Source organism: Sinocyclocheilus anshuiensis, unplaced genomic scaffold (assembly GCF_001515605.1).
Source record: "Sinocyclocheilus anshuiensis isolate Anshui unplaced genomic scaffold, SAMN03320099.WGS_v1.1 scaffold566, whole genome shotgun sequence".
Taxonomy (NCBI): Eukaryota; Metazoa; Chordata; class Actinopteri; order Cypriniformes; family Cyprinidae; genus Sinocyclocheilus; species Sinocyclocheilus anshuiensis.
In genome coordinates this window covers 285,863-298,288 of record NW_015542410.1, presented here as the reverse complement: position 1 = coordinate 298,288, position 12,426 = coordinate 285,863, and the positions used below count along the sequence as shown (strand labels likewise).

General features: G+C 37.8%; 1 protein-coding gene, 1 long non-coding RNA gene and 1 pseudogene across 2 annotated transcripts in view; 1 reads left to right on the top strand and 2 right to left on the bottom strand.

Moving 5' to 3' along the window:
• The window catches only part of LOC107693299 (uncharacterized), a 2,112-nt gene extending 881 nt beyond the window's left edge, over positions 1-1,231 (bottom strand). The window contains exons 1-2 of the long non-coding RNA XR_001634716.1: positions 1,065-1,231; positions 576-680 (exon numbers count right to left, since the gene is read on the bottom strand). This is a non-coding gene — a long non-coding RNA (uncharacterized LOC107693299). The remainder of the gene's footprint in view (positions 1-575; positions 681-1,064) is intronic.
• Positions 1,232-1,683: 452 nt separating this feature from the next.
• On the top strand, positions 1,684-10,392 carry LOC107693298 (CUB domain-containing protein 1-like). Its single transcript, XM_016492619.1, has 9 exons — positions 1,684-2,127; positions 4,533-4,748; positions 4,813-5,169; positions 5,254-5,619; positions 5,905-6,102; positions 7,061-7,441; positions 7,905-8,261; positions 8,394-8,478; positions 9,412-10,392. The coding sequence occupies exons 1-9, from the start codon at positions 2,064-2,066 to the stop codon at positions 9,959-9,961; spliced, it is 2,574 nt and encodes an 857-aa protein (XP_016348105.1). The 5' UTR covers positions 1,684-2,063; the 3' UTR covers positions 9,962-10,392.
• LOC107693250 (tetranectin-like) overlaps positions 10,389-12,426 on the bottom strand; it is a 7,331-nt pseudogene continuing 5,293 nt past the window's right edge.

Below are 12,426 nucleotides of genomic sequence, written 5' to 3'. Positions count from 1 at the left end.
TTTTTCCCATGGACATCCCTCGCACAATCTCATTTTAACCCTGGGTACAAAAAAAAAAAAAAAAAAACTATTTCAAGCATGATTATTTATCCAATAGAAGTTCTGTATATGATATCAAATATTACACGTGATATCAAAAAATACCTGCAAAATAAAAATATTAATAATAAAAACTGTAGAAATATACCTTAGTAGGAAGGATGAGCTGTTCACATATAGCACATGTCTGTGCCAGAATCCTATAAAACAAAAATTAGGCCAAATAAAATACAATCAGACATAACAATCAAAGAATATTCACGTGTTATATAACTTGGGTTGCTTTTCTAGGCAATATTAATTCACAATCTGTTAAACCCCTTTTTGCTCCATAGACAAAACCAGCATTCACTAGCCAGCACTCAATCAGCAGAAACCTGTGGGAATGAGAAATTAATCTTCAGACAATGGATGTTGTGATGCAGAAGACAACATAATGAGTAAGTGTTATTACACACACACACACACACACACACATATATATATATATATATATATATGTGTGTGTGTGTGTGTGTGTGTGTAATAACACTTACTCATTATGTTGTCTTCTGCATCACAACATCCATTGTCTGAAGATTAATTTCTCATTCCCACAGGTTTCTGCTGATTGAGTGCTGGCTAGTGAATGCTGGTTTTGTCTATGGAGCAAAAAGGGGTTTAACAGATTGTGAATTAATTATTTATACCTTTCAGAAATGTATCTTTCTTTTGGAAAATGACATAATGGCGCTGAGTGTTTTGCTTGTAGGAAAGATTTTAGTGTGTGAAAAACGGTCATTTAAAGGCACCAAAATCTGTAACCACAGGGCTCAGTTATGAGACAATAGCCCATTAATGGGACAATTTTCTATTTGAATGCTTTGATGATCAATCATAGATGACATACTCCACACTAAATAAATGCATTTCAGTAATCCATTTCCTGCAGTCACATAGTTTTAATGGTATGTAAATGGATGTATGAGATCAGAAAGGGGGAAACAAAACAAGAAACATAATGAAAGTGTTGTCTCTTGTGATACCTGTTGGATGGGTTATCTAATCTAGTTATCTGTTCGTGTTTGGTGACTTTTGCTCCGGGCTGTTGGCATTGAAATGACTGGAATGCTGTTGTCTGCGGGCATGCGCGGACTCATTACTTGAAAGCACAATAGTAAGTGAGAAAAAAAATTGCATAATTAAAATAACATTAATTTGACACATTTTCCTTGAGATATTTACACAGTATAATATATTTAATTATGAATAACAATTGCATTAAAATTATTATCAATGAATATTAAAATAGTTTAAAAAATGATCTTTTAATTATTTTCTTTTCATAAAAAACAAATTTTCAAGACAACATAAATCAAAGGGGAGTTTAAACAGTTAAAAAAGATAATAATTAAAATAATGCTACATAGTTTAATAACAGTCAACAACTTCTGTTCATAAACACCTAAACTACCCCTGGGCGAAATCACGCATCCTGCCACAGTAAAGGATTGGCTCATGAATATTAATAAGTTGTGATGACGTTCTCTAGAAAACCTTCCAATAGAGAGCCGCTTGACTCATGAATATTACGCGAAGTCCTCATGCAGGACTGAATCAATCTTGACTGAGGAAAACCTAAAATCATGTTAGTTTATTTTGTAAACGTGAACTATCACAGACGTTAAATCGGGTGGATGTTGTCTCTGAAAAAGTCAACGAAGTGTTAATCTATTATTTCCTGATTTGTGCGTGAATTTATGATTAAATCTCCTGGATCTATCAGATTTTCTTCGGTTAATGTAAGTTAAACTGTTTCTTGAATAACGCAATCGCGTTTTTCCAGCTGTTGGATCCCGAACGCAAGTTTGGACAGGTAACTTGCGCGCGCACACGCCCTTCTCTGAGCACAACAGGTATCAGAATCAGGAAGAGCCTGTGTCGTCAGACAAACTCAATCCACCATGCACGATCCAAGGGTTTAAATCAAACAACACACACACATATATTACTTTGGAAAGTTCAGAACCCTCTGAAGGAGAACGATGGGTTCATGCGTGTTTCCAGTATTCATGGGATTGATTTTACTGCAGATTCACAAAATCTCAGGTGAGTCTACAAAGAAGCAACACCCCAAACTCGTTTTTACCATCCTTGTCACTGTCATTTTTCGCTTATTAATCGTTTGTCAAGGTTTAATATTCCGAGCAATTGAAATATAGCCCATGAAATATATAGATATATTTGACATTAAAAGCTTAAAAAGTGATCAGGTATAGGCTAATGATTTGACAGTTTGAGCTGCTGGGAGGGTTTGTTGCGTTTTTATATTGAGACACTTAATTTAATTGAACCATGATGGGTATTGATAACAAATTCTTACATTAATGCATATAAAATGACTAATATCCACTGTTCTTCCCAGCAGATCTGAATCTGGCCTCCCTTATGGCTTAGCACTGTCATTTGCATATACGACAGATGCTGTGAAAAAGAACTTGTTAATTATTGACTAACAATCTGTTACTGTACAAATGGAGGGCGGTTTACTGTAACGTGCTCTTGGGTAGGGAGGGAAAAGCATAAGACTTTCACTGTTTTCTCTATAGTGAAATGCATGTCTGAGAAAGTCAGTGTTTGCTTTTCTATTGACATTTCAGCTTTAGGGACAATGGACTTTCATTTTCACAGCGTGGGAAGTGACCTTCAAAGTGTTGCAGATGTATTGACGGTCAGAGCTGTGATTTTGAATGACTAAAAAGAGCTAAAAGGATTTGTGTCTAGTTTAATGGGTTATTTGAAAGTTTGGGTAACAGATTTGTTCTTTTTTCAATGCCACGGATGCCTTAAAATGTACATCAAAACAAACTAACATTTGGGATTTCCATTGTATATCTTCCACATACAACTTTAACAGTTATGTTAAACAAATAACTTGGTTAAAGGAATACTTTACCTGAAAATGTGAAAATGTACTCCGTCTCAGGCCATCCAAGATGTAAATGAGTATTTCTTCATCGGAACAGATTTGGAGAAATGTTGCATTACATCACTTGCTCACCAATTAGATCCTCTGCAGTGAATGGGTGCCGTCAGAATGAGAGACCAAACAGCTGATAAGTCCATCAATGAACGTCTTGTAAAGTGAAAAGCTGTGTGTTTGTAAGAAACAAATCCATCATGAAGACATTTTTAGGTTTAAAGCCAAAATACAAGTTCTCTATCCATAATATTGCTTTATGAAAACATAATCTTGTCAGAATTAAGAGGGAAACAGATCAAGCACCATCCACAAGCAAAAACAGTCCAAAACAGTTCTATGTTATTGGTGGATTTTGGTGTGAGAGACAACAGGAGATGGACTTTTTCACTGCAGGAAACGTTATTATATGGATTAGAACTTTGTCTGCTTTACAAGATGCTGATTGATGGATTTAGTTTAGAATATCTAGAGGCTGGAGAGGTGTGTGTTATATAAATATTTGCGGATGTTGTAGTCATTCTCATGGGGTAATGTGAGACCGTGTGGATGTTTCTCTTCTGCGTGGTTGCTTTTGTTTTGTTGAAAGTTAGATTTGTGCAATCGAAATCATGTCTAAACTTGTAAACATCTTTCGATCAAGTGAGGTACGAGATCTCGATGCATTTGACCAGCGTTTGAACAAAGTTGACTTTACCAACCAACATCTAAGCCTAATTTCTAATAGGCACTATATGAAGCATATGGACATTCTATCATGCACCAAACTTTCTGCAACGTCAGCATTTCTCAGAGTTATTATGGGCAAGGTATTTTTTTTCTTAATTAGGGAGGATCCCAGAATGCCTGATATGTGTAGTGTAATGCGCAGCTATGTTCGTTCATGGACTCTTCCTGTTCAAACTTTTACCTTGTGTGAATCAGTTCTTTGTGTTTCGTTTTTCTGTTTGCTTTCATGTGGGCTACAACTCTCTGCTTTATTCAAGCTGTTCGTTTACGTGGCTCTGTATTGATCGTTTTGTAGAGCAACTCTGTGTCCAAGAACAGTCTAGATCAGGGCTGTCCAAACTCGGTCCTGGAGGGCTGGTGTCCTGCAGAGTTTAGCTCCAACCCTAATTAAACACACCTGAACCAGCTAATCAAGCTCTTACTAGGCATAGAAACTTCCAGTCAGGTGTGTTGAGGCAAGTTGGAGCTAAACTCTGCAGGACACCGGCCCTCCAGGACCGAGTTTGGACAGCCCTGGTCTAGATGAATTAAATGCTTGATTTGAATTTTATTGCATAATTTTTCTAATAGAATAAGTCCAAATAAAGGCCTGTTCACAAAAAGAAAAAATAGTATAAAATCAATAAACAAAAAGTCAGTCTAAACTGAGAGGGAGAGAAAGAGAGAGAAACACAAAAAAACAGAAAGTAATTTTGTTTCTTAATACATAAATATTAAATTATACATTTTCAATACATTACTTTGCATTCCACAAATTTTGTAAAATACATATAAAAATATTTATTTATTTATTTATTTATTGCAGAATGTCATAAAATAGAAGTGACCCCTGACTCTGGCACCATCGTAATCTTCAGCAAAAAGGCAGGACATGGTCTGGACTGTAGCGTGTGTAAGAATGAAGGTCCGTCTCAAACCTGTAACTCCAACCTCAGACTTACTGAAGCTCAGCCCACCACCGTAACTTTCAACTGCTCTCAGCCGGGGGACGTCTTTAGTGTGGAGATCATCCAAGAAATCGGTGAGTAACAACATGCAGATTCTGAATGATCCACTTGATACAAATCACTTAAATCTCTACACAGATTGCCCAACAACAGACTGCAGCATCATTGCAGTGCATCCGGATTCGACCCGATTCCTGGAGTTCACCAGAACCTTTACCTGGGATCTGAAGGTTCAGTCCGGCAAGGTGTTCCAGCTAGACTTCCCATCTCCAGGAATGAGACAGATCAAGCCTTCAGAATCCTGTCCAGACAAACACACCTACACCATCACCACATACCAGCGTGCAGGACTGGCCAACATCGGCTCGTTCTGTCGGAACGGTACCATCAGCCGTATCCAGGTCTTGTATAGAGGTCGAGTGACTCTGGAGGTTCCCAAAGGTACAGACTTGAACCCATCTGACTTCAAAGTGTCCATGGGACCAGCAGCAACAGGTTAGAATTAGTGATTTTACTTAACTTCATTAGTGTTTAGCTTCTGATTGCAATCATTTTATTCCTTGTTTTTTGCATCTCTAGGAGTAGTTGAGATGGATGTCAAGCTGCCCAGAGGACCGTTTTCTGTTGATTTCTTTACTCCAAACTACGCCACAGGCTACTACGATGAACAAAAAATGAAGTGGAACTTTGCTCTTAAGCCTATGCACAATTTTACTGTTCGCTTTCAACATTACGCTCCACCAGAATGCAAAAAGAAAACTGTTATGTGTGATTATGCACTGGGAGACGAGACTTCATTCACAGTGGCCCCAACAGAAATTCAACCGGCTAATAAACAGGGAGATTTCAGCCTGACTCTGGCCAACTGTGATGCAAAGAAAGTGGCGAATGTTCCTGGGCTTTCCTTGAACTTCAACGTGGAGGTGTTCAGGAGTGGGACTCCATGTAAGGAAAAAATGAGCCTATAACTTTGGTTTTGTGTCTGAAATCATTGTCAGGGAAGAGCAAAAATATACTTAAGTGCCTTGGCGATTTCGTTGCTCGGTGAAGTCGCGCAGGTAAAGTCGCAGGTCTTTACACTCGTTGGTCTTCCCACAAGGAGGCCTGAACGCTTCCGCTGATGGTGCAGCCGTCTGTCTCTTCTGTTGACTAATCGCTTGACCCCATGAATATTTCATGCTTCTAAGTTGCTGATAAATAACATGCTGTTCATCTTCCTTTTCTGTTCAGATCTTTGCACTGTGGATCTCCGGAACGAGGAGGGATTGAGTCTGCAAATAGAAAATAAAAACCCAGAGTCGTACTGTGAAATGAGCTTGAACTCTGTGATGCAGGAGAAAATAGTGGTTCCTGCGGGCACCAAAGCTGACCTGTCCTTCCTCGACTGCCCCGTGCAGGATCTGCAGCTGACAGCCACCAAAGTCATAGGTAACTACAGCTCAGTTATATGTCACAATGTTAAAGAACCTTCTAACACAATGGAAAGGAAAATTTTTAGATTTAGAAAAAATACTTTATTTGATCTGGCTTAAACTCATCAGAGAAGTAAAATCACACAGACTTCTCTTGTCTAGTCATTGCAACTGATGTGCTGACAGCTCTTCTGGCTGTTTTTGTTTTGTGGTATGTATGTAATGTCACCTGTGGTCTCAAATTTAATTCAGCATGAAGCAGAATATAGAATTTGAATGTAAGGTAATAAAATTAAAATGCTCTAATTTTTCAAAATCAACAATTTTATAGATGGATAGATAGTTAGTTAGATAGATACATAGATAGATAGATAGATAGAACTAAATGAAAATTCGATTTTTTTTGGACTCTTTTAATTGTAATTTTTTTTTTAAAGATTTTATTCCGGTTAAGCTTTTGTAATGAAGTAATTAAAATGTTTTATTGTTTTAATTAAATTAATGATAATAACCCAGAAGAGGGCTTCATTTTCCAGAATGCACTACCTGAGTTGAATTTTCTTTGAATTGCAGTTCAGTGAATTCCAATTCAACTTCCTTTGGGGTGTGGCCAATTAAATTAAAATTGAACTCATGAATGGAAAAGGAGCTAGTTTTTTTTTTTTTTTTGCACCTTTCATTACAATATTTTTTTGTGGGATAGTATAGCAAGGATTTTAGACTTTTTTTGACAAAAGTTCAAAACTCCCCAAAATGACATTTTTGAAAACCCTGAATGTCTTTCCAGAAAATCCATCTGTCCAATGTCAACATACAACAAATCTATCAGTATTTGTGCATGGCAGCCTTTGATCCTTTTGCAGAAGTGATTTATATATTCATTAAATCACAATCTTGACAGAATCATTTTGAGATTCATTCACCACTTTATTTTGATTTGTTAGTCTTCTTCCCTTTCCTCAATATAATTATAGACTGTCCCAGTGTGTCTGCCCGTGATGTGACCGGGCCGTCCCTCACCATTCCCACTCTGGACCCTAGCCTTCCTGTTCCCCTCCATCAGTTCACCTGGCTGCTCCGTTTGCGGGATCAAAGCACCGTGGATCTCATGTCTCCAAAGGGAAGCTACCTGCACCAGTCTCTGCCAGACAAGCAGTGTAACGAGAGAGTCTCGCTGCTGATCTCTGAGACCGAGGGCTCCAACATCGGCCAGTTTTGCTCTGCAGCTGAAGGCACTATCCAAAAAATCCAAATCAAAGGAAACGTTTCCATCACTGTAACTCCTAAAATCATAAAAGACCTGAGCCAGGAAAAAGGACCTTTCTTAAAATTCGGCATTAGTCCAGAGATCACGGGTAAGTACACTACTGGTCAAAAGTTTGGAATAATTATGATTTTATTTTCTCGGGTGTTTTTGAATGTCTCTTGCTGTATGCTTACCAAGCCTGCATTTATTAGATTACAAATACAGTAAAAATAGTAAAATATTATTACAGTTTAAAATAACGGTTTTCTATTTGAATATATTTTAAAGTGTAATTTATTCCAATGATGAAAAGCTGAATTTTCAGCATCATTATTCTAGTTTTCAGTGTCACATGATCCTTCAGAAATCATTCTAATATTCTGATTTGCTGCTCAAGAAACATTTCTGATTATTATCAATGTTAAAAACAGTTGTGGTGCTAAACATTTTTGTGGAAACAATGAGACAGTTTTCAAGATGCTTTTGATGAGTAGAAAGTTAACAAAGCACGAAGGCTTTACCCAGCAGAGAGCTGACCGTTTCATAGCAGTCTATTTCTGTTTTCTTCACAGAAAATGTCATCTACTCTGTATCTCCACTCATTTCTGGACCCATGTACCTTGCAACACCAAACTGGCCCGACGGCATGAATCCTTCCTCGTCCGCCTCATGGATCATCTACATTCCCCAAGAGTACAAGGCCGAGCTGTTGTTCTCCAACGTCAGCAAGCCCAAATGTGACTCAGGCCACACCGAGGTCTTGATCGGACCGCTGGACTCTCAAGACCAAACGCAGTCCTGGAGAGAAGATCAGAGCTTCACCGGCCCCGTTGTCCAACAGCAGAGCTTCTACCTGAACATGTCCAACTGTGAGCCCAAGAGCGACCGCTTCGCTGTGCTCTCAAAGATCAGTCTGCAGAAGGAAACCAGTAAGCAAAAGGCTTTCATTTCAAAGATTGTCTTAATTTTTTGGTTTGTTCATTCAACACATTCACACTGTTGTATTATTACTAGTATTACAATAAAAGATAATCATTCCTACTGTTTTCCTCTCTGTACAGAGAAGTTCCTGGGCATTATCTTGGCTATAGTCGGAGTGCTGTTGTTGGTAATCATCGCACTTATAGTTGTGTGCATCATTCGAAAGTGAGTCTGAATTTTCTTTGGTATTTGTTGCAAACATTTTAAATGTTTTTTTTGTTTTTTTGCAACAAAAATGGATAATTGTGGCTATTGTTCCAAGTAGCAGCCACCTTAAATCAGGCAATAAAATAACAATAAAATAAAATATATATTTAAATAAAAATGTAAACTGCATCATGCATACAGATAGCACAGTTAAATTACAAAATAAGAAAAAATCATAAACTATGTAGTTATGGCAATGTTTGGAATGGAATATACAGATTTATACTAGTTTTAATAGTACAAATCTATGTTTTTCCCTATGAAATTAATTTGCGTATTTTATGTTGCATATGCAACATTTCAAACCTGTGTTATTATTGGTAACTAAAACCATTATGAAAATGTCATTATTTGAAATAAATTTATATAAAACTTTTATTTCATCTAGTTTACTTATATTTAAGTATATATTAGTTTAGCTTGAATACTAAAATAACTACAACTGGAAAAAACTAAATGCATGCCATGTTTAATTCAGTGCATTCCTTGCAATAAGTATACTGTTCTTTTGCTTTTTTTCATCCCAATTTTGTGCAAATAGACATATCTGTTGGCAATCAGATGAAATAGTGAGTTAAAAAAATACGTTTTGGCACATATACTACATATCTGAGTATTAAATGCATATAAAAATGTTAGTATGTATACTACATACTGTAATAATAGTATAGTAGTATGCTATTCTGAACAAAGCTGAATTAAGTTTGAATTCAAATTCAATTTTGCCATTGCTTCTTGATATATTATGAACAATTTTTCAGATATTCAGATGTTTTCAGCTGACAAACATAAATCTAGAATTAAAATATGTAGTCTAGAACTTAAAGTTTAGTCCTGATTGTGTACTTTTAGAAATAATTAACATTTTCAAACTATTTTCTTCTCTTTTAGAAGGAAAAACAAACCTAAGACCAACAGGTCCTCCATCTATATGCCCAGAGGGAAACCTGTCCTCCTGGGTAACGCCGGCTTCCCAAAATCCAGAGCAGACAATGAGTCCCATGTCTACGCCTCTATCGATGACCCCACCATGTATGGACACCTTGTGGACAAGAACCAACCTGCAGAGGTTGACAACGGAGCCTGGAGCAACGGACATCAGGTGGACGCGTACCCTCCGTTCACGGGCCCCATGGACTCCGTCCCAGCAGCTCTGGATTCATCTGCTGAATATTCGCTGGACAGAAGAGAAGGAGATGCTTTTCAGTCTTTCCTAAACCCACCCAACACCTTTAACCTGCCGAGGCCTCGCTCACCGCTCATATCGCTGGGAAGCTTAGGATTCGAAGATCGCAGGATGATGGATAACGCGCTGAACACTTTCAAGAGTGTCGGGGGTATAAATCCCATTCGTCTGTCTGCTGATGAGTCCAGACTACAACCGCAAATGGATTCAGACTCGGATTCTTATCCTGAGCCAGAATACGAGGTGGCCATCTGAGAATGAGGATATGATTATTCGCCTGCTCACCAAAAACTTTCAGATTTTATTGGGAGAGCAGAAAAGCCATTGGCTGCAAGCCTGTGCATGTGCGCATACAAAGACAATGTTTTTATGTAGAGCTTTGAACTGATGGAAAAAGGCCACGCTCTCTCTCGCCGCCCTAGTGGTCATGTGTGTATCTTGTATGTATATTTTATTAAAAATTTGGTTTTAAAGGTTTTTAATGGGCTTGTAGCCTGAATGTACAGAATTAACGCTCTTGTCGGAGCCGTTTGAGAGCCGAACCTCTGGTGGAAGTGTGCCATGACTCTCTATTGGATTTTTTTTTTAAACAGTGATTGTATCCAGGCTACAGGTTTCATATGTTTGTTATTCAATTCTGTATGTTTACTTCATTCATTCCTAAAATAAATTCTCAGGTATTTTAATAGATGTTCCACACTGTTCAGAATGTATTAGGAATTAAGATAATCACACACAGACCACAATCAGACGCAGAGTTTTCACATTTTCTGCAATAGATTTGAAGAAAAATCAGCAGAACTCTCTGGAATAGACATTAAAATGCATTTAACATTTTACACGGTAAAATTAAGAATTCACACTAATAAATTATTTTCATGTCATGCTCAATAACCAATAAATGGCTGATATTAAATTAGATATTAAATATTAAATATTAAATATAGATATTAGATATTAAATTAAATGAGCATTTTAATTGTTCGGGAATCTGCAGAATACAGGCATATTTTTGATACACTTTATTAAGATAAAAATATATGTTCAGGTTATATCAGGCTAGACATTTAGTTTGTTTGAAAATAAACAAGTAACAAAGCTAGCAATCTGAAATAATCGCCGTTCAACTGGATTTTATCTGTTGGCTGGACTTCTTTGTAAATATCATCAGAATTCAATAATCTTAAAGGAATATTCTCCCAAAAATTAAAAACTTGAAAATTTACTCACCCTCAAGCCATCCAAGATATATATGAGTTTGTTCATCAGAACAGATTTAGAGAAATTTACCATCACTTGCTCACCAGTGGATCCTCTGCAGTGGATGGGTGCCGTCAGAATGAGAGTCCAAACAGCTGATAAAAACATCACAATAATCCACAAGACTCCAGTCCATCAATTAATGTCTTATGAAGTGAAAAAAGTTGTGTATTTGTAAGAAATAATTCCATCAATAAAATGTATTATTTTCAAACCATTGCTTTCTGTGATAATATGAGTGAAAAAGTTGTCTTGTCTGAATCAGGAGAGAAATATGCACCGATCAAGCAGTATTTACAAGTGAAAACAGAAATATGTTGGTTTGTTTTTGATGTAAGAAGACAGAGATGGACTTCACTGGAGGAAGCATTAATATGGATTATCTATTTAGCCGGAAGCAACGGTTTGAAGTTAAATCACCTTAATGATGGATTTGTTTTGTTAAAAACACAGCTTTTCTCTTCACAATACTTTAATTGATGGACTGGAGTCCAGTGTGGATTACTTGTGGATTATTGTGATGTTTGGGTGGCCTGAGGGTCAGTACATTTTAATTTTTGCGTGAACTACTTTAATGTGTTTGTTTATTTTGCGTTTTTGGCTAGATCTGAATGGAGGCTGTTCAAAAATGTCTTTTATTACAGTGTTCAGTCTTTGATTATAGATCAGCTTTGGTATCTGAACATTTTTATGGAGTAAAATGACAATCTTTGTTCTCCTCAAAAGAAAAATATGCAGTTACGGAGCAAACACAATGTAAGCAGGATTGTGCAATGAAAAGGACAGCTAAGGCCAAGCAAACCGGAGTGCTGGATGATCTCAGACGGCTGCTGTGTCCCAATTCATAGGCTACGTCCTTCGAAGTGCGCATGCCGCAATTCGAACGCGACTTCAAATGCGTCCTCCGTTTCTCTGGCAAATGAAGGATACATCAGATGGATCCTTCACAGCCTACCCTATCCCAGAATTCATAGCGTGCCGGTGACGACGGGACTTTTATTCAAGCAAAATAGCAAGTGATGGTTCTGTGGCTGCCAACGAATACACTTAAATGTAAGTATTCACAACGAAAAACACAGCGGCCTAGCGTGAGCGGAAGCCCCGGCTTAGCGTGCGCTGAGGCTGGGATAGCGTGAGCTGAGACGGGCTAGCGTGAGCGGAAGCCCCGGCTTAGCGTGCGCTGAGTGCCGGGATAGAGTGAGCTGAGGCGGGCTGGACTCCGCTTTGTCCACGTTTAGTCTTTGCAACTTTACAGATCTTCTTTGTTCACCAAGAGCTTGTAACACTCCAAAGAGAAAGGAAAAATTGAAATCGCATCATATGACCCCTTTAATCGGGAACACCTGCTGGCGCAATCAGGAAATTCTGCTAAGGCTAGACTCGGAGCGTCCTTCGAAGGACCCGTCCTCCGAAGGATGCGGTCTTTGAATTGGGACACAGCTGATGTCTCCTCGCGACAA

What these genes read in the sequence shown, in the direction of transcription:
- LOC107693298 (XM_016492619.1), top strand. Translation starts at nt 2,064, where the DNA reads ATGGGTTCATGCGTGTTTCCAGTATTCATGGGATTGATTTTACTGCAG. An exon ending in GGAGATCATCCAAGAAATCG is followed by an intron (nt 4,749 to 4,812) that starts GTGAGTAACAAC and finishes ATCTCTACACAG; the next exon opens with ATTGCCCAACAACAGACTGC. An exon ending in CAGTCTGCAGAAGGAAACCA is followed by an intron (nt 8,262 to 8,393) that starts GTAAGCAAAAGG and finishes CTCTCTGTACAG; the next exon opens with AGAAGTTCCTGGGCATTATC.